At 50.6% G+C, this 21334-nt stretch overlaps 1 protein-coding gene across 1 annotated transcript; it reads left to right on the top strand.

Annotated features, from left to right (window-relative positions):
- The first annotated feature begins 6731 nt into the window (after positions 1–6731).
- On the top strand, positions 6732–20098 carry LOC128063488 (leukocyte immunoglobulin-like receptor subfamily A member 5). The gene is made up of 7 exons (XM_052656256.1): positions 6732–6811; positions 6913–6948; positions 7131–7415; positions 7669–7965; positions 18223–18348; positions 19676–19728; positions 19807–20098. The coding sequence occupies exons 1-7, from the start codon at positions 6778–6780 to the stop codon at positions 19945–19947; spliced, it is 972 nt and encodes a 323-aa protein (XP_052512216.1). The 5' UTR covers positions 6732–6777; the 3' UTR covers positions 19948–20098.
- The last annotated feature ends 1236 nt before the right edge of the window (positions 20099–21334 follow it).

The following is a 21334-nucleotide window of genomic DNA, read 5'->3' as shown; positions in this document are numbered from 1 at the left end:
GACGGGCGGAGGGAGAAATGCTTGTGTGTCTATTACCTGTTCCCTGTGTTCTAGGAAATCTCACCCCACCTCGTATCACTGCTCTGCCTGGATCCACAGTTCCACCTAAGAGTCATGTGACCCTCCTGTGTCAAGGACCTAAACAAGCTGAGGGGTACAAGATATCAAAAGTGGGAAGTCCTGAGCCCATGGACAAAGAGAAACAGATCACGCCCAGGAAGACCAATACTTTGAGTATTGCACAGATGACAACGGACAAGACGGGGCTGTACCACTGCTCCTATCAGAGAGGAGGCCGCTGGTCCCAGTTCAGTGACCCCCTGAAGCTGGTGATGACCGGTGAGGGGGACACAGAGGCAGTGGAGCCGGGACTGACCCCTCTGCCGAGGGAAGGACCAGGCTTCGGGGACAGGAAGCAGGAGGACCAAGCCTTGTCCTTGGGGAGGTCTCAGGGATGATGCCGAGAGACTTCCTCAAGGGGGACGGGGGCAAGGAGGGGAGAGAGACCAGAGACACGTCTGCTCCCAGGGGACAAAAAGGGACAGTGCCTACGTGACCCTTCCCTTCATTGCTGAACTTCCTTCTTTCTCAGGAGCTTATCCCAAGCCCTCCCTTTCCAGGGTGGCTGGCACAGTGGCGGCTCCAGGGGAGAATGTGAAGTTGCAGTGTTTCTCCAAAATCAACTATGATGTATTTATCCTCACCAAAGATGGAGATCACATCACCCAGAACCAAAGCTCCACCCCCCAGGACAAAGGGCGCCAGATCATCTTCCTCTTGAGTGCAGTCTCCTCCACACAGGCGGGGACCTACAGATGCTACGGTGCCTTCCTCAAGGACCCCTACTGTGGTCTCAGCCCAGTGACCCACTGCAGCTTCAGGTCGAAGGTGAGGAAGAAGCCCAGTCCACCCACCTGACCCCCACCCTGGGGGCTGACTCTGTGTGGTTAAAGCACTGGCTGGGGAAGGGGACCGCAAGAGGTGGGGTGTGTGAGCGCCATCGGCTTAGACACGCATCTCTGAGGGACGGGCTGGGACAGGCCCTCTGGGTCCCTGGGACTCTGGAAGGTGAGAGCCTGACTGGGCGGAAATAAGGAAGACCTCTCCCACTTCACCTCTGTTTTCAGGAACTACTGACTCTCCCAGCAGCACACAGCCCAGATGTTCAACTGGTGAGTGACTGAGTTTAGGTGAAAAACTGAAAAGAGATTCTATGGTCGCTTCTCTCTGGCCCTGAGTGTTAACTGCATGGATGCAGATTTACCTGTTATATATCATATGGATGTACCTGTCTGCTAGTCTCTCAGTCATGTCAAACTCTGCCACCCCATGGACTGTAGCCACCAGGCTCCTCCGTCCATGCGATTTCCCAGGCAAGAACACTGGAGGGGGTTGCCATTCCCTTCTCCAGAGGATCTTCCTGACCCAGGGACTGAACCCTGGTCTCCTGCATTGCAGCCAGATTCTTTACTGTTTGAGCTACAGGGAACTCCATGGATATATATGTATTATATATATATATATGTAACTATTATTAATATCATGTATGCTTTGCAGAAAATATTTATATAGACTATATTAATACATGTGTTATATCTATTTCGTTTTTGTCAGAATAAAACTGTGTCACATAATGACTGGCTGGGAAAAACAAGGTCACACAGTGTAACAGGATAAGACTGACCGAAGGGGCTAGTGTTTTAGAAGATGGCTCAACAAGCAGATCCCTCATGGGTGTATTTTTAACAGACACTGGGATGAAATCAGAGGGGCGATCGTTGTAGAGAGCGCAAGACAGGCAGAGGAACCAGCCCTGGGCCAAGACCCAGAGGTAGAGACACGCTCAGGAGCCCGCGGGTAACAGAGGCCAGCGTGTCTGCTGCTGGAACGGTCGAATCACAGGGGATACCGAGCGAGGAGCAGGCCAGGCTCCGGGCGGGGACTGGCAGCCTCCAGCGCCCCAGTCCTGTCTTTCTGGACCCCAGAAGCCCCCGCCGGTATCAGCACAGCACCTGTAATGACAGGAGGGAAAGAAAGGTGCTTAACTGCTTACCCCGAGGGGGTGGGCTGGGCAGGCTTCCCACCAGGTCCAGAGGTCTGCAGAAATGAGCTTGGGTTTTAGGGCCCTTTAGCAGTGTGGACGGCTTCCCTGGTGGCTCAGTGGTAAAGAATCTGCCTGCCAAGCAGGAGACCCAGGTTCAATCCCCGGGTCAGTTGCAGGGCATGGCAACTCACTCAATATCCTTGCCTGGGAAATACCAGGGACGGAGGAGCCCGGTGGACCATAGTCCATGGGGTCCCAAGGACACAGCTGAGTGACTAATCAACAGCCGCAAACAGGAATCGGCCCTTCTACTTCTTCTCTCCCAGCGCCTGCCGCTTGGCATCCTTCTCTGGAGACTCAAGTCCGCCTGAGCCTAGCTGCCCTGCTTCTCCTGGCCATGGTCATCCTGTTGGCTAAAGCCTGGTGCAGCTGGGGAGGGGGTCCCTCAGTGAAGTCAGATGAGCCCCCGCCCCAGTGGACTGACAAGCACCGATGACCCTCTGCTGGCATCAAAGCACTGTGCCCACCTGTGGGGCGGAGGAGACAGGGCCCTGGCTGGGTCACCCACCCGACGCAGCAGGGTACTCGCTTCCTGTCGAACCTGAAACAGTGCACCAGAGGCAGCGTGGACGAGAGCAGCCCAGTGTGGATTCTCTTTCAGTCCAGAGAGCAGGGTCTAAACCCTGTCCCCAAGCCTGCACCACTTGCTACTTTCCCATTGGTGTTCTTGCCTTTCGAGCTTCTAGACTCTGCCTGTGTTCCCTGTCCTGTAGCTCCGTCCTCCAGACCCAGGAGGGGAGCACCTCCTCTCCTCTCTGACCTCTGCTTCCTTCCTCCCTTCTTGCCTCACACACCCCCACCCTCCTGCTTCTCTCTTAACGAACACTTGTGGGGACTTCCCAGTGGTCCAGTGGTTCAGAATCTTCCCTGCAATGCAGGGGATGTGTGTTTGATGCCCAGTCAGGGAACTGAGATCCCACAGGCTGCAGAGCAGCTAAGCCTCTGAGCAGCAACCAAATGAATAAATAAATAAAAATATAATTATATTTTAAAAAAAACACGTGAGTACATTGGGCCCCCCGAAAACCTCTGATAAGCCCCCCACACAAGACCCTTAATTTCACCACATCTGCAGTGTCCCTTTTGACATGGAGGTTCTGGGTGCTTCGCAAAACTATAATTAGGGAGCTGCGCCTCACCCTGCCTCCTGGAGATCACTGAGTCTGATCTTTGAGCCAGAAATCCTTGCTTTTATGCACTGTCTCAGGAGAAGGCTATGGCACCCCACTCCAATACTCCTGCCTGGAAATCCCGTGGATGGAGGAGCCTGGTAGGCTGTAGTCCATGGGATCGCTGAGGGTTGGACACGACTGAGCGACTTCACTTTGACTTTTCCCTTTCATGCATTAGAGAAGGAAATGGCAACCCACTCCAGTGTTCTTACCTGGAGAATCCCAGGGATGGGGGAGCCCGGTGGGCTGCCGTCTATGGGGTCCCACAGAGTCGGGCACGACTGAAGTGACTTAGCAGTAGTATGCACTGTCTCACAGGAGAACTTTGAAACAAGCAGGTTTTTTGTTTTGCTTTAATATTTAAGTCTTTATTGAATTTGTTACAATTTTGCTTCTGTTTTATGTTTTGATTTTGGGCCACGAGGCATGTTGGATTGTAGGTCCCTGACCAGGGATTGAACCCACAGCCTCTGTGTTGGAAGACAAAGTCTTAACCACTGGACTGCCAGGGAAGTACCTGGGAATAAATGTTTTAACACTCTTTTCAGTTTAGAAGAGGACATGATTCAGAGATGATGTTTAATAAACTTTGCTTATGGATAATGTGTAAATTCCTTAGAGTGGTTGTTCTTGCAGGGTTGGGAAATGGGTCTAGGGTAGAAATGCTGGTTTTTTTTTTTCTTCAATATAGCCGTTGTGAAAGTGAAAGTCGCTAAGGTGTGTCCGACTCTTTGCAGAATTTAAAAATTATAGAAAGCAAGTATAAAAGCATGAACATTCATACTGGTTGGTTGGTTTGGGGATTTAAGTTACACAGATGCTTGTGATGTTAGCAATTGTTCCTCTTTGGGTTTGGGGTTTGGTTTTTTGTTTCTGAGAGCAAACAGCTTTCAAAGCATGAGACTAAAACAACAGAATCACAAAAAGGCTAACTCACCCCCTGTTACAGTTGAGCTGATGAAATAGTTTGGGGACTTCTTAGCTCCAAGCTGTTTAAGTAAATAATAAATACCCCTGGACTTAAAACTGCGTGGAAACTGCACAGTAAAACAGAGACACTAAGTGGTCACGTGCCCTTCAGTCTCACCTCCGCCCCAAGACTCGACTCGGCTGGCTGCCACTGGCTGCTGCTCCCTCACCCAAGTCCCCTCCTTCTGCCCGCTCCTTACTTTCTCTCTGTGTCGGCACAGACCTAACTTTCCTTAGGTGTTTTCTCTGGATGCCTTCTCAGAGTCGGCTAGGTGTCCGTGTCATGTTCTAAATGACAGCTGAGTTCTGTAAAGCGGTAAGTACATGGTGAGCCATTTGCTGTCTTTGCAGGCACTCGGTTCTGCTCTCACAGGGCTTCCCAGGGAGCACTAGGGCTGAAGAACCCCCCTGCCCGTGCAGGAGACCAGATTCAATCAAAAGACCCAGATTCACTCCCTAGGTCAAGAAGACTCCCTGGAGAAAGAACTGCCCGCCCACTCCAGTATTCTTGCCCGGGAATTCCCGTGGACAGAGAGGAGCCTGGTGGGGTGCAGTCCACGGGTCAAAGGGTCAGACCTGGCTGAGCACAAAAGCAGAAGCGATGATGTATGACCATGTGAGCGAGGCCACAGTCCTTTGAAACTTGGTTTTAAAAGCAAAAGTGTGAATTTTAACTCATTTTTATGGGTTACAAAAAGCTAATTTCCTTTGTGGTTTTTTTCCAGTCATTTAAAAATCCTGAGGCCATGCAAAACAGACAATGGGTTTTAGAATGCTTCCCTGGAGACCTGGGTTTGATCCCTGGGTTGGGAAGATCCCCTGGGGAAGGAAATGGCAGCCCACTCCAGTGTTCTTGCCTGGAGAACCCCACAGCCGGAGGAGCCTGGTGGGCTGCAGTCCGTGGGGTCGCACAGAGTCGGACACAACTGAGAGACTTCACTCTCACTGTTCAATCCTCTCTTAGAATCTTTCCTCCAAACAGCTGAGTCCAAGTAACTTGAGAGCAAAGACAAGCTAAACAAAGTGTCTGGAGACGGTTCTCCTAGAAAGCAGTGATGGGGGTGTCCTCAGGATGCCCTTTCGATGCCCTGGATGGAGAGAAAGAGGTGGGAGGAAGGAGAGAAATGATGCAAAGACAGAGGACATTAGATATTGACAGATAGTAGATAGGTAGGCGAAAAATGATATATATAAAGGATTGATAGGGACTTCCCTGGTGGTCCAGTGGCCAAGACTCCATGCTTCCAATTCAGGGGGCATGGGTTCAATCCCTGGCCGGGGGACTAAGATCCATGCCACAGGGCATGGCCAAAATTAAATAAATAAAACAGTCTATTTACAGGCTGTCCTACAAATAAACATGGGGCATCCCTTTGTGGTCCAGTAGCTGAGACTCTGTGCTCCCAGTTCAGGGGGCCTGGGCTTCATCTCTGGTCAGGGAACTAGATCCCACCTGCGGCAGCTAAGAGTTCACCTGCTGCAGCTGAAGACCCCGTGGGCCACAGCTAAGACCTGGTGCGGCCAGATAGACACACAAATAACTGGATATTTAAAATACAAATAATAGATAATTGCTTGATAAACAGTAGAGAATGAATAGATGGCAGATAAATAGCAAAGAGACTATTAATACATAAATGACATCTAGATGTAGATACAATAAGTGATTGCTGTTGCTGTTGTTTAGTCGCCAAGCCGTGTCTGACTGTTTTCGAGTCCACAGACTGTAGCCCACCAGGCTCCTCTGTCCATGGGATTCTCCAGGCAAGAACACCGGAGTGGGTTGCCATTTCCTGCTGCAGGAGATCTTCCCGGCCCACGGATAGAACCCACGTCCTCTGCATTGCAGGCACTACTTCATCACAAGCCACCACGGAAGACCATAGATAGATGATAAAATTAGATGAATAAATGGTAGCTAGGTAGATGATAGTGAATGATGGATAGATAATAAAGGCATGATTGATGGATGATAGTTGATAAACAAGTAGACAATAAAATGACAGCTGATGATAGCTAGACGTGGATATGTGTGGCCTCCACAGTGTCAGAGGAGGGAAAGGCCTGTCTAACCTCTATGGACACGAGTGGGAGCAAACTCTGGGAGACAGTGATGGACAGGAAGCCTGGCGTGCTCAGCCCATGGGGTCTCACAGAGTTGGACACGACTGAGTGACTGAACAACAACCTCTTGCTCTGAGTTGGAACCTTCGTTCCTCACCTCAGTCCTGAGGAAAGCCCTCCTGAGCCACGGGCCCCTGAAGTTTCAACCCCAACACCATGGTTCTCTCCGCCCAGCCATGACCCAGTAAGCCCACAGAGGAGAATTCAGATCACAATCTTGATGGTGTCAGCACGTCTATATGCCCCACACCCGACCCAGGAGGAAGAGGATGTGAACTACCTTCACTACAGGGCTGAGAACAGAAAGCAACTGCACAGCTTCCTGTAAGCGTGGGTCACTCGACGGAGCAGTGTGTCCTTCATCAGAGGAGAGGGGCTGAGGCCGGTGGGAAGCCTGAACACAGGATCATGTCCGCGGTACTTCCCTCGCTGCTCTGTCTTGGTCAGTCGGGGAGAGAGGGTTGGGTGCAAATAGACAGCTAAGCAGGGCAGGGCTGGTTGCTCTTTAAGGCTGGGCTCTTCTCACTGGGTGTTTCTTTGCAGGGTTGTGTCTGAGCCAGAGCACTTGGGCACAGAAGGGTGAGTGTTGTGTGTGATACTCCTGAGGACCCAGTAGAGTCTAAGCCAGGTATCAGCTCTTTTGGCTGCTGGAAAGAGGGGACTCAGACTTTAGAGCGGGGGCTGTAAGAGGGGGAGAAGTAGAAAGGTGAAGGGAGAAACAGAAACACTTGTGTGTCTATTACCTGTTCCCTGTGTTCTAGGAAATCTCCGCCCCCCTCGTATCACAGCTCTGCCTGGATCCACAGTTCCAGCTAAGAGTCATGTGACCCTCCTGTGTCAAGGACCTAGACAAGCTGAGGGGTACAAGATCTCAAAAGTGGGAAGTCCTGAGCCCACGGACAAAGAGGAACAGATCACGCCCAGGAAGACCAACACTTTCAGTATCGCAGAGATGACATTTGAAAAGACAGGGCTGTACCACTGCTCCTATCAGAGAGGAGGCCGCTGGTCCCAGTTCAGTGACCCCCTGAAGCTGGTGATGACCGGTGAGGGGGACACAGAGGCAGCGGAGCCGGGACTGACCCCTCTGCCGAGGGAAGGACCAGGCTTTGGGGACAGGAAGCAGGAGAACCAAGCCTTGTCCTTGGGGAGGTCTCAGGGATGATGCCGAGAGTCTTCCTCAAGGGGAAGGGGGGCAAGGAGGGGAGAGAGACCAGAGACACGTCTGCTCCCAGGGGACAAAAAGGGACAGGGCCTACGTGACCCTTCCCTTCATTGCTGAACTTCCTTCTTTCTCAGGAGCTTATGACAAGCCCTCCCTCTCCAGGGTGGCTGGCACAGTGGCAGCTCCAGGGGAGAATGTGAAGTTGCAGTGTTTCTCCAAAATCAACCATGAAGTATTTATCCTCACCAAAGATGGAGATCACATCACCCAGAACCAAAGCTCCACCCCCCAGGACAGAGGGCGCCAAACCATCTTCTTCTTGAATCTGGTCTCCTCCATACAGGCGGGGACCTACAGATGCTACGGTGCCTTCCGTGACAACCCCTACGTGTGGTCCCAGCCCAGTGACCCACTGCAGCTTCAGGTCGAAGGTGAGGAAGAAGCCCAGTGCACCTACCTGACCCCCGCCCTGGGGCCTGACTCTGTGCGGTTAAAGCACTGGCTGGGGAAGGGGACCGCAACAGGCGGGGTGTGTGAGCGCCATTGGCTTAGACATGCATCTCTGAGGCACAGGCGGGGAACAGGCCGTGTGGGTCCCTGGGACTCTGGGAGGTGAGACCCCGACTAGGTGGAAATAAGGAAGACCTCTCCCACTTCACCGCTATTTTCAGGAAGCAGCACAGAGCACAGCTGTTCAACTGGTGAGTGACTGAGTTTAGGTGGACAACTGAAAAGAGAGTCTATGGTCGCTTCTCTCTGGCCCTGAGTGTTAACTGCATGGATGCAGATGTACCTGTTATATATCTTATGGATGTACCTGTCTGTTAGTCTCTCAGTCATGTCCAGCTCTCCACCCAATGGACTGTAGCCACCAGGCTCCTCCGTCCATGCGATTTCCCAGGCAAGAACACTGGAGGGGGTTGCCATTCCCTTCTCCAGAGGATCTTCCTGACCCAGGGACTGCACCCTGGTCTCATGCATCACAGCAAGATTCTTTACTGTTGGAGCCACAGGGAACTCCATGGATATATATGTATTATATATATATATATGTAACTATTATTAATATCATGTATGCTTTGCAGAAAATATTTACATAGACTATATTAATACATGTGTTATATCTATTTCGTTTTTGTCAGAATAAAACTGTGTCACATAATGACTGGCTGGGAAAAACAAGGTCACACAGTGTAACAGGATAAGACTGACCGAAGGGGCTAGTGTTTTAGAAGATGGCTCAACAAGCAGATCCCTCATGGGTGTATTTTTAACAGACACTGGGATGAAACCAGAGGGGCGATCGTTGTAGAGAGCGCAGGACAGGCAGAGGAACCAGCCCTGGGCCAAGACCCAGAGGTAGAGACACGCTCAGGAGCCCGCGGGTAACAGAGGCCAGCGTGTCTGCTGCTGGAACGGTCGAATCACAGGGGATACCGAGCGAGGAGCAGGCCAGGCTCCGGGCGGGGACTGGCAGCCTCCAGCGCCCCAGTCCTGTCTTTCTGGACCCCAGAAGCCCCCGCCAGTATCAGCACAGCGTCTGTAAAGACAGGATGAAAGAAAGGTGCTTAACTGCTTACCCCGAGGGGGTGGGCTGGGCAGGCTTCCCACCAGGTCCAGAGGTCTGCAGAAATGAGCTTGGGTTTTAGGGCCCTTTAGCAGTGTGGACGGCTTCCCTGGTGGCTCAGTGGTAAAGAATCTGCCTGCCAAGCAGGAGACCCAGGTTCAATCCCCGGGTCAGTTGCAGGGCATGGCAACTCACTCAATATCCTTGCCTGGGAAATACCAGGGACGGAGGAGCCCGGTGGACCATAGTCCATGGGGTCCCAAGGACACAGCTGAGTGACTAATCAACAGCCACAAACGGAAATCGGCCCTTCTACCTCTTCTCTCCCAGCGCCTGCCGCTTGGCATCCTTCTCTGGAGACTCAAGTCCGCCTGAGCCTGGCTGCCCTGCTTCTCCTGGCCATGGTCATCCTGTTGGCTGAAGCCTGGTACAGCTGGGGAGGGGGTCCCTCAGTGAAGTCAGATGAGCCCCCGCCCCAGTGGACTGACAAGCACCGATGACCCTCTGCTGGCATCAAAGCACTGTGCCCACCTGTGGGGCGGAGGAGACAGGGCCCTGGCTGGGTCACCCACCCGACGCAGCAGGGTACTCGCTTCCTGTCGAACCTGAAACAGTGCACCAGAGGCAGCGTGGACGAGAGCAGCCCAGTGTGGATTCTCTTTCAGTCCAGAGAGCAGAGTCTAAACCCTGTCCCCAAGCCTGCACCACTTGCTACTTTCCCGTGGGTGTTGGTGCCTTTTCGAGCTTCTAGACTCTGCCTGTGTTCCCTGTCCTGTAGCTCCGTCCTCCAGACCCAGGAGGGGAGCGCCTCTTCTCCTCTCTGACCTCTGCTTCCTTCCTCCCTTCTTGCCTCACACACCCCCACCCTCCTGCTTCTCTCTTAACGAACACTTGTGGGGACTTCCCAGTGGTCCAGTGGTTCAGAATCTTCCCTGAGATGCAGGGGATGTGTGTTTGATGCCCAGTCAGGGAACTAAGATCCCACAGGCTGCAGAGCAGCTAAGCCTCTGAGCAGCAACCAAATGAATAAATAAATAAAAATATAATTATATTTTAAAAAAAACATGTGAGTACATTGCCCCCCCCCCCCCCCGAAAACCTCCGATAAGCCCCCCACACAAGACCCTTAATTTCACCACATATGCAGTGTCCCTTTTGACATGGAGGTTCTGGGTAGCTTCGCAAAACTATAATTAGGGAGCTGCGCCTCACCCTGCCTCCTGGAGATCACTGAGTCTGATCTTTGAGCCAGCAATCCTTGCTTTTATGCACTGTCTCAGGAGAAGGCTATGGCACCCTACTCCAATACTCCTGCCTGGAAATCCCATGGACGGAGGAGCCTGGTAGGCTGTAGTCCATGGGGTTGCTGCGGGTTGGACACAACTGAGCGACTTCACTTTGACTTTTCCCTTTCATGCATTAGAGAAGGAAATGGCAACCCACTCCAGTGTTCTTACCTGGAGAATCCCAGGGACGGGGGAGCCCAGTGGGCTGCCGTCTATGGGGTCCCACAGAGTCGGGCACGACTGAAGTGACTTAGCAGTAATATGCACTGTCTCACAGGAGAACTTTGAAACAAGCAGGTTTTTTGTTTTGCTTTAATATTTAAGTCTTTATTGAATTTGTTACAATTTTGCTTCTGTTTTATGTTTTGATTTTTGGGCCACGAGGCATGTTGGATTGTAGGTCCCTGACCAGGGATTGAACCCACAGCCTCTGCGTTGGAAGACAAAGTCTTAACCACTGGACTGCCAGGGAAGTACCTGGGAATAAATGTTTTAACACTCTTTTCAATTTAGAAGAGGACATGATTCAAACAGAGATGATGCTTAATAAACTTTGCTTATGGATAATGTGTAAATTCCTTAGAGTGGTTGTTCTTGCAGGGTTGGGAAATGGGTCTAGGGTAGAAATGCTGGGGTTTTTTTTTCTTCAATATAGCCGTTGTGAAAGTGAAAGTCGCTAAGGTGTGTCCGACTCTTTGCGGAATTTAAAAATTATAGAAAGCAAGTATAAAAGCATGAACATTCATACTGGTTGGTTGGTTTGGGGATTTAAGTTACACAGATGCTTGCGATGTTAGCAGTTGTTCCTCTTTGGGTTTGGGGTCTGGTTTTTTGTTTCTGAGAACAAACAGCTTTCAAAGCATGAGACTAAAACAACAGAATCACAGAAAGGCTAACTCACGCCTTGTTACAGTTGAGCTGATGAAATAGTTTAGGGACTTCTTAGTTCCAAGCTGTTTAAGTAAATCATACATACCCTTGGACTTAAGCCTGCATGGAAACCGCACAGAAAAACAGAGACACTAAGTGGTCACGTGCCCTTCAGTCTCACCTCCGCCCCAAGACTCGACTCGGCTGGCTGCCACTGGCTGCTGCTCCCTCACCCAAGTCCCCTCCTTCTGCCCGCTCCTTACTTTCTCTCTGTGTCGGCACAGACCTAACTTTCCTTAGGTGTTTTCTCTGGATGCCTTCTCAGAGTCGGCTAGGTGTCCGTGTCATGTTCTAAATGACAGCTGAGTTCTGTAAAGCGGTAAGTACATGGTGAGCCATTTGCTGTCTTTGCAGGCACTCGGTTCTGCTCTCACAGGGCTTCCCAGGGAGCACTAGGGCTGAAGAACCCCCCTGCCCGTGCAGGAGACCAGATTCAATCAAAAGACCCAGATTCACTCCCTAGGTCAAGAAGACTCCCTGGAGAAAGAACTGCCCGCCCACTCCAGTATTCTTGCCCAGGAATTCCCGTGGACAGAGAGGAGCCTGGTGGGGTGCAGTCCACGGGTCAAAGGATCAGACCTGGCTGAGCACAGATACAGCGCAAAAGCAGGAGCGATGATGTGTGACCATATGAGTGAGGCCACAGTCCTTTGAAACTTGGTTTGAAAAAGCAAAAGTGTGGATTTTAAATCATTTTTATGGGTTACAAAATGCTAATTTTCTTTTTTTTTTTTTTTCAGTGATTTAAAAATCCTGAGGCCATGCAAAAACAGACAGTGGGTTTTAGAATTCAATGATCCTCTCTTAGAATCTTTCCTCCAAACAGCTGAGTCCATGTAACTTGAGAGCAAAGACAAGCTAAACAAAGCGTCCGGAGATGGTTCTCCTAGAAAGCAGTGATGGGGGTGTTCTCAGGATTCCCTTTCGATGCCCTGGATGGAGGGTAAGAGGTGGGAGGAGGGAGAGAAATGATACAAAGATAGAGGACATTAGATATTGACAGATAGATAGATAAGTAAGTGAAAATGATATATATAAACGATAGATAGGGACTTCCCTGGTGGTCCAGTGGCTAAGACTCCGTGCTTCCAATGCAGGGGGCATGAGTTCAATCCCTGGCCGAGGGTAAGATCCCACATGCCACAGGGCATGGCCAAAATTAAATAAATAAAATAGTCTACTTACAGGCTGTCTTACAAATAAAAATGGGGCATTCCTTCGTGGTCCAGTAGCTGAGACTCCGTGCTCCCACATCAGGAGACCTGGGCTGGTCTCTGGTCAGGGAGCTGGGTCCCACTTGCGGCAGCTGAGAGTTCACCTGCTGCAACTGAAGACCCCGTGGGCCACAGCTAAGACCTGGTGTGGCAGATAAGCACACAAATAACTGGATATTTAAAATAAAAATAATAGATGATTGCTTGATAGACAGTAGAGAATGAATAGATGGCAGATAAATAGCAAAGAGACTATTAATACATAAATGACATCTAGATGTAGATACAATAAGTGATTGCTGTTGCTGTTGTTTAGTCGCCAAGCCATGTCTGACTCTCTTCAAGTCCACAGACTGTAGCCCACCAGGCTCCTCTGCCGATGGGATTCTCCAGGCAAGAACACTGGAGTGGGTTGCCATTTCCTGCTACAGATCTTCCCGGCCCATGGATAGAACCCACGTCCTCTGCATTGTAGGCAATACTTAACCACTGAGCCACCACAGAAGGCCATAGATAGATGATAGAATTAGATGAATAAATGGTAGCTAGGTAGATGATAGTAAATGATGGATAGATAATAAAGGCATGATTGATGGATGATAGTTGATAAACAAGTAGACAATAAAATGACAGCTGATGATAGCTAGACGTGGATATGTGTGGCCTCCACAGTGTCAGAGGAGGGAAAGGCCTGTCTAACCTCTATGGACACGAGTGGGAGCAAACTCTGGGAGACAGTGATGGACAGGAAGCCTGGCGTGCTCAGCCCATGGGGTCTCACAGAGTCGGACACGACTGGGCAACTGAACAACAACCTCTTGCTCTGAGTTGGAACCTTTGGTCCTCACCTCAGTTCTGAGGAAAGCCCTCCTGAGCCACGGGCCCCTGAAGTGTTAACACCGACACCATGGTTCTCTCCACCCAGCCATGACCAAGTAAACTCACAGAGAATTCAGATCACTGTCTTCATGGTGTCAGCTACGTCTATATGCCCCACTCCCAACCCAGGAGGAAGAGGGTGTGAACTGCCTTCACTAGAGGGCTGAGAACTGAAAGCAACCGCACAGCTTCCTGTAAGTGTGGGTCACTCGACGGAGCAGTGTGTCCTTCAACAGAGGAGCGGGGCTGAGCCTGGTGGGCAGCCTGAATGTGGGAGCATGTCTGTGGTTCCTCCCTCGCTGCTCTGTCTTGGTCAGTCGGAGAGAGAGGGTTGGGTGAAAATAGACGGCTAAGCAGGGCAGGGCTGGTGGTTCTTTAAGGCTGAGCTCTTCTCACCGGGTGTTTCTTTCCAGGGTTGTGTCTGAGCCAGAGCACTTGGGCACAGAAGGGTGAGCTTGTGTGTGATACTCCTGAGGACCCAGCAGGGTCTAAGCCAGGTATCAGCTCTCTTGGCCGCTGGAAAGAGGGGACTCAGACTTTAGAGCGGGGACTGTAAGAGGGGGAGAAGTAGACGGGCGGAGGGAGAAACAGAAACGCTTGTGTGTCTATTACCTGTTCCCTGTGTTCTAGGAAATCTCCGCCCCCCTCGTATCACAGCTCTGCCTGGATCCACAGTTCCAGCTAAGAGTCATGTGACCCTCCTGTGTAAAGGACCTAGACAAGCTGAGGGGTACAAGATCTCAAAAGTGGGAAGTCCTGAGCCCACGGACAAAGAGGAACAGATCACGCCCAGGAAGACCAACACTCTGAGTATCGCAGAGATAACAACGGACAAGACGGGGCTGTACCACTGCTCCTATCAGAGAGGAGGCCGCTGGTCCCAGTTCAGTGACCCCCTGCAGCTGGTGATGACCGGTGAGGGGGACACAGAGGCAGCGGAGCCGGGACTGACCCCTCTGCCGAGGGAAGGACCAGGCTTTGGGGACAGGAAGCAGGAGGACCAAGCCTTGTCCTTGGGGAGGTCTCAGGGATGATGCCGAGAGTCTTCCTCAAGGGGAAGGGGGGCAAGGAGGGGAGAGAGACCAGAGACACGTCTACTCCCAGGGGACAAAAAGGGACAGTGCCTACATGACCCTTCCCTTCATTGCTGAACTTCCTTCTTTCTCAGGAGCTTATGACAAGCCCTCCCTCTCCAGGGTGACTGGCACAGTGGCGGCTCCAGGGGAGAATGTGAAGTTGCAGTGTTTCTCCAAAATCAACCATGAAGTATTTATCCTCACCAAAGATGGAGATCACATCACCCAGAACCAAAGCTCCACCCCCCAGGACAGGGGACGCCAGACCATCTTCCTCTTGAATCCGGTCTCCTCCACACAGGCGGGGACCTACAGATGCTACGGTGCCTTCCTCAAGGACCCCTACGTGTGGTCCCAGCCCAGTGACCCACTGCAGCTTCAGGTCGAAGGTGAGGAAGAAGCCCAGTCCACCCACCTGACTCCTGACCTGGGGGCTGACTCTCTGCGGTTAAAGCACTGGCTGGGGAAGGGGACCGCAGAGGCAGGGTGTGTGAGCTCCATCGGCTTAGACACGCGTCTCTGAGGGACAGGCGGGGGACGGGCCATGTGGGTCCCTGGGACTCTGGGAGGTGAGACCCCGACTGGGCGGAAATAAGGAAGACCTCTCCCATTTCACCACTGTTTTCAGGAACTACTGACTCTCCCAGCAGCACACAGCCCAGACGTTCAACTAGTGAGTGACTGAGTTTAGGTGGAAAACTGAAAAGAGATTCTATATTCCCTTCTCTCTGACCTGGAGTGGAACAGGGCTTACTACAGACAGGGCCAGCTTTTTAAGAAGGCTGCTGATGTCTTGGGGCACACAGATATAGCAGGTAGGGCTGCTCTCCCTAAAGGAAAGAAGACAATTAGACAGTTTACCCATTGCAGATAAAGCCAATAGGATCCACAGATACCATTTATCAGTGACCCATAATTGACAGTATTCTAAAATTCATTTATCAATGATCCATAGTTGACAATATTCTGGACTTCCCAGGGGGCTCAGACAGTAAAGCATCTGCCTACAATGTGGGACACCTGGTTTAATTCCCTGGGTGGAGGAGATCCCCTGGAGAAAGAAATGGCAACCCACTCCAGTACTCTTGCCTCGAACATCCCATGGACGGAGTAGCCTGGTGGGCTACAGTCCATGGGGTCGCTAAGAGTCGGACACGATGGAGAGACTTCACTTTCACTTTCACCTTCCACAGAGCTCTGCTCCCAGAAGGGTTAGTCTCTCAATATTAGCTCTGAATAATCCAGACGATCAGATAACCTTGTTCTCTGGGGACTTCATCCCTAGACTGCACTGAGGACACACAGATTATGAGAGCTGTTCCTACAAGTTCCCTGTCAATGTCTCTCCCCTCCTCTGAGCCTCATTTCCTTCAGGGATGTGGACGCAAACTCTGTACAGGATTAAGGCCTGTTGGGTTAAGGCCTTCTGTGGTTGTGACCACTGCCACTTCTTTCTTATGTCTTGAGAAGAATTTAGTATGAACTTAGGTGAAGGCAATGGCACCCCACTCCAGTACTCTTGCTTGGAAAATCCCATGGATGGAGGAGCCTGGTGGGCTGCAGTCCATGGGGTCGCTAAGAGTCGGATATGACTGAGCGACTTCACTTTCACTTTTCACTTTCATGCATTGGAGAAGGAAATGGCAACCCACTCCGGTGGTCTTGCCTGCAGAATCCCAGGGATGGGGGAGCCTGGTGGGCTGCCATCTATGGGGTCACACTGAGTCAGACATGACTGAAGCCACTTAGCAGCAGCAGCATGAACTTGCTTCCTGTCCCAAGACATGTCTCAGAGTCTGTACTGTGTGTGTGTGTGAGCGCATGTGTGTGTGTATTGGGGGGGCGCCATTCATAGACAGATGCCTATAAGGACCTTCCAAAGCTGGAGGGGTCCTCAAGAGGAGGAGTTTGCTCTTGGACTCCTTGCTCTAGAGTTGACCATGCCCTCCTAGAGGTTAGACAAGGGCAAGAGAAAGCGAGGAGAAAGAAAGGTCCAAGAGAAAAGGTGCCCCCGTTCTCAGGACTTTCTCAGAGAGTAATAATAGTCTGCTTTGAAATGGGCGCCCCCTATTTCAAAGTCAGACGGGGCACAAGGCCGAGGGCTCGAGGGCTGTGGGCTCGAGGGCCATGGGGAGAGAGAGAGAGGGAGGATCCGAGGGAATGGGGTTTCACTCAACATTGTAACCGATGGATGAAAAGCGGGCCAGTGTGTGGATGTCAGTCCAGCAAAGCAAGTGGAGAGTCCCGTCCCGGAGCTCGTCTCAGTTTCTTGGCAAAGAGAGGGGACCACCGGAGGTGGGCTTGGGAGAGGAGCCCACCCAGCTGCGGTGGGTCTTCCTTCCCAGGTTTCAGCACCAGAATTAAGGCGAGTGCAGAGAAAAAGAGGGTAAGCCGGGCAGTCAGGCAAGAAAAGGAAATTTATTAGAGGGAAAAGAGGGGTGACTGGCTCTTAAGGAGAACCAGCCTCCTCCCTTTCTGAAGGAGTCCTTCTTATACACCACCAATGAAAAATTCTCTGAAGGGATGGTCAAGTGGCCGGAGGTCTGGAATCTGGTGGTCTCACAGCCTTGAGAAGATGGGAGCCAGTGAGATAACAGGGTGCCGTATATGCAATTTGGTCGGTCTCACGGATCGCTGTGAGACTTTATTCTTTGTTTGTGAGGTTGACATAATAAGCTACCTTATCAGTGAGACCTCATGTGGGCCCTATCACCTATGAGATGGATGGAACCTTGATTGGAAAACGGGGCGGGGCGGGTGGGATGGGGGTGTGAAACGTGCTCTATCCACCTCACAGCCTATTTGTTTTTTAAAACATATATTTTTTTCTGTATTGGAATCTTGCCAACACAGAAAGAATTCTTTTTGTTGTCTGTGGTTGCTTTTGTGTAGTGAAATGCGTGCTTTTCCTACACATTTCCATATGATGACTCAAGTCAGTTCTTGGAATGAGCCCTCCCCTGAGCTTGGCTAATGCCATATTCTTGACTCACCACCGCTGGCTCTTTTCTGAGCTGTGCTTCCTCTTCACCAGCAGTCAGTAAATATTTCCTGTAATAGGCCAGTTACTCAGTGGGCGGATAGCTGGTCTCTTTCTCAACTGCTCAGCTCTGACCCTGTGCACAAAAGCAGCCACAGACGAGAGGCAGAAGCAAGTGAGCCGAGGTCGAGCTCTGAGGAAACGATAGATACAGGCACTGAAGCTTGAATTTCAGTTCGTTTGCACTTGTCACAGATTTTATTCTTTCTTTATCATTATTTTTTTGGATTACAGTTTTAAAATGTAAGTCTGTTCTGAGCTCGAGGGCCACAGGGAAACACAGGTGGGCGGGGGTCTGATCCGTGTGTCGTCCGGTGCTGGTCTCTATAAGGATACAAATTTCCATTTCCCAGTGGCTTCTCTTTTAAATCTTTATTGGATTTGTTACAATGCTGCTTCTGTTTTATGTTTTTTGGGGGGGTTGGCCACAAGGCATGTGGGATCCTAGCTCCTCCATCAGGGATGGGACCAGCACCCCCTGCATTGAAGGCGAAATCTTCACCACTGGACCTCCAAAGACGTCCCTCCAAGAGCTTTGTTATCTATGACTTCATGGAGCAAGCAAACGAGGCAGTCAAAGCTCATTCCTCTTTTCTAAGAATCAGGGTCAGCAATTCTGAGCTTGGCGATTGCGGTGCTGCATGTGAAGGTTCTTTACACGGGGCGCCTGCTCTGGCAATGTGTCCTCTTTTGCAGCCCCGTCTAGCGACCTAACCTCCCGAGACAGACTCCTAGGCATCTGGATCCCGGTGGCTGTGGGGCTCCTGCTCCTGGTCTTCCTCGTCTTCGTCATCCTCTACTGTCTGCGCAAAGCCAAAAGCAGTAGGTTCTTGAGAGCAGGAGGGGGAGCCTGTGCAGCGATCCCTGGGACGCAAATCCCACTGGGGAAACGCGGCGGGGCATTTGCTGGGGGAGGGGGAGGGGCTGAGGGGTCCAGAAGCAATGAGGGGTGGGCTGTTTTGCTGGTTCACGCTGTGATGGTGGTAACTGCCTTCCAGAAGTCAGGGCTGGGGGGAATCTACAGCCACCCTCCCGAAAACATGACCCTCTCTTTGTTTTGTTCACGAGATTGTTGTTGTTGTTTTTGCTGTGTCATTTTTCATTATCAAAGACGAAAAAATGAGAAAGTTCAATCGGGAAAGATGAGATGTAAACACTCGCTTAAGCTGCTGGTGGAAGGATACACGGATTCACAAACATAGTCACCATGGCATTATTTACAATATTACAAAACAGTGTCATAAAACAATATATAAAACATAAAACAATAACCCATATACCAAAACAGTGTCATAAAACAGAGCATATAAACCATACACGTTGCTACAACTAACGTAGCCATTTAAAATATTGTTTAGGAAACACCTCTAGTGACAGAGAAATATTGAGGCTATAATGTTGTCTGTTAAAATTACAGATATATAGAGAAAACTAGCAGTGACTAACAGGGAGGGGAGGGGCAGTTAAGGGGTAGGGGATTAAGAGGTACAAACTAGTAGGTATAAAATAATCTACAAGGATGGGACTTCCCTGGTGGTCCAGTGGCTAAGACGCCACATTCCCAATGCAGGGGGCACAGGTTTGATCCCTGGTCAAGGCACTAGATCCCACATGCCACAACTAGGGGGAAAAAAAAGATCCCAAATGCCCCAACAACAAAATGGGGAATGTAGCAATATTTTATAATAACTATAAATGGAGTTTAACCTTTTAAAACTGTAAATCATTATACTGTATACCTGTAACTTATATTGTATATTCAACAGTACTTCAGTTTTTTAAGAAATGACCCTCTCTTTGTCTGTTCGAGCTGCTGTAACAGAACACCATAGACCAGGTGCTTCAAACATCCAGCATTCATTTCTGACAATTCTGGAGGCTGGGAGGTCTGATATGTAGGTGCTAGGATTCAGTTCCCGGTGAGGGTTCTCTTGCAGATGGTCACCTCTCCTGGCAGAGAGAGCGAGCTAGAGCTCTGGCTGAACATGAGAATCCCACCCTCAGGACCCCAGCAAAACCTCAGTTTCTCCCAGGGGCACCATCTCCAAACAGCATCACGTGCAGGTCCCCACTGCAGCAGATGAATCTGGGGGGAAGGGGAGGGGGGACACAGATACACGGTCCACAACAACCTCCCCCTTCCCTCTAGACGCTGTGAGGAAAGAGAGACAGCCAGAGGCAGCTGGCCGGGCGAATGGACAGGTAAGGGCTTCCTCCCCTAGACTGTCCCTTGGACCCCCATGTCGCACCCCCGTCTCATATTCTCCCTTCCTTCCTCAGGCTTCTGAAGCTGCAGACCCTCAGGAGGTCACCTATTCCCAGGTGACCTGCCATGTCCCCCACCAGGGGACAGCTGGGACCCCCTCCTGGGTGCCCAGACAGACCCAGAGCAGCGAGTATGTGACACTGGCCTTCAGATAAGCCAGGCACCAGGGCCAGCACTTCATCTGGGCGGCAGAACTCACAGCTACTGCTGGTAGCTCCCTCCTCTAGAACTGAGGCTCCAAACCTGACAACCTGGTTGAGGGAGCCCATATTCCTCAGAAGGTCCTGCTGCCCCCACACACACACCCAGAAATCTAGAGACCTCAGCAACATGCGCCAGTCAGTCCCAGAGTCTCTACTTGCCCAGGAGTCCCTGAGACCCTCTGAAGTCATCAGAAGAGTGACAGGGTAATATTTTGTAAGTTTTCATTATTCATTAATTAAATGTTGTTGTTCAGTCTCTGTCATGTCTGACTCTTTGCAACCCCGTGGACTGCAGCACGCCAGACTCCCCTGTCCTTCACTGTCTGCTGGAGTTTGCTCAGATTCATGTCCATTGAGTTGGTGATGCCATCCAAACATCTCATCCTCTAACGTCCGCTTCTCCCCCTGCCCTCAATCATTCCCAGCATCACAGTCTTTTCCATTGAGTTGGCTCCTCCCATCAGGTGGCCAAAGTATTGGAACTTCAGCTTCAGCATCAGTCCTGCCAGTGAATATTCAGGGTTGATTCTCTTTTGCCATGACAAGGCTGTGATCCATGAAGGGGAATAATTAAGTAAGTGTACTTAAATCCTCCTGGGTACCAGGTTTTATGTTACAGCCTTCTGAAAACAAAAGCTGAGAATGTTCATAACCTACTGTAAGAAATACTAAAGGAAGTTTTTTAAGCAAAGAAAAAAAATATACCAGATGAAATCTTGAATCTATATAAAGGAATGAGAAAGGACTGAATACTGGCTTTTAAGGAATCTATCAGGAGTCTTGAGTGAGTGATAGGAAATTCTGATAGTTTTTTTACCTTTTCTCTAAAAGTCTCCACTTAGAGGCTACTGGGTGCCAATTAAATGAAGGTCCATGAAAATAACTTTGAAACCAGGTTTCCAGTTCAGATAAGTCCTCAGATATAAATACCCTCACTCTTATTGTATCTGTATGATTGGTGCTTTATTTTGCAAATTGACTATTTGTAGGGGCACAGGAAAGAGCCTAAAACCATACCTCTTGTTGAAGAGTTTGTTGCCTAGGGCAGGGGTCAATAAATTAGAACCCACAGGTCAAATATGGCAAGTCACCAGTTTTGTACCATACATGTTACATTTTTATACTTTTGCTTTTCCCTGGTGGCTCAGAAGGTAAAGAAACCACCTGCAATGCTGGAGACCTGGCTTTGACCCCTGGGTTGGAAAGATCCCCTGGAGGAGGGCATGGCAACCCACTCCAGTATCCAGTATTCTTGCCTGGAGAATCCCATGAACAGAGGAGCCTGACGGCGAGAGCCGGCGCACTGGCGGCTGCGAGAGCCAGCGCACCAAGCGCCGAG

This window comes from Budorcas taxicolor, chromosome 18, assembly GCF_023091745.1.
Source record: "Budorcas taxicolor isolate Tak-1 chromosome 18, Takin1.1, whole genome shotgun sequence".
Lineage (NCBI taxonomy): Eukaryota > Metazoa > Chordata > Mammalia > Artiodactyla > Bovidae > Budorcas > Budorcas taxicolor.
The sequence above is the reverse complement of the archived record's forward strand: the minus strand, read 5'-3'. Positions and strand labels throughout refer to the sequence as shown.

Excerpts from the sequence above, each read along its gene's own strand:
- LOC128063488 (XM_052656256.1), top strand. The coding sequence starts at position 6,778 with ATGTCCGCGGTACTTCCCTCGCTGCTCTGTCTTG. Across the intron at positions 7,966-18,222 it reads ACTGCAGCTTCAGGTCGAAG|CCCCGTCTAGCGACCTAACC; the intron begins GTGAGGAAGAAG and ends CCTCTTTTGCAG. Across the intron at positions 19,729-19,806 it reads CTGGCCGGGCGAATGGACAG|GCTTCTGAAGCTGCAGACCC; the intron begins GTAAGGGCTTCC and ends TTCCTTCCTCAG.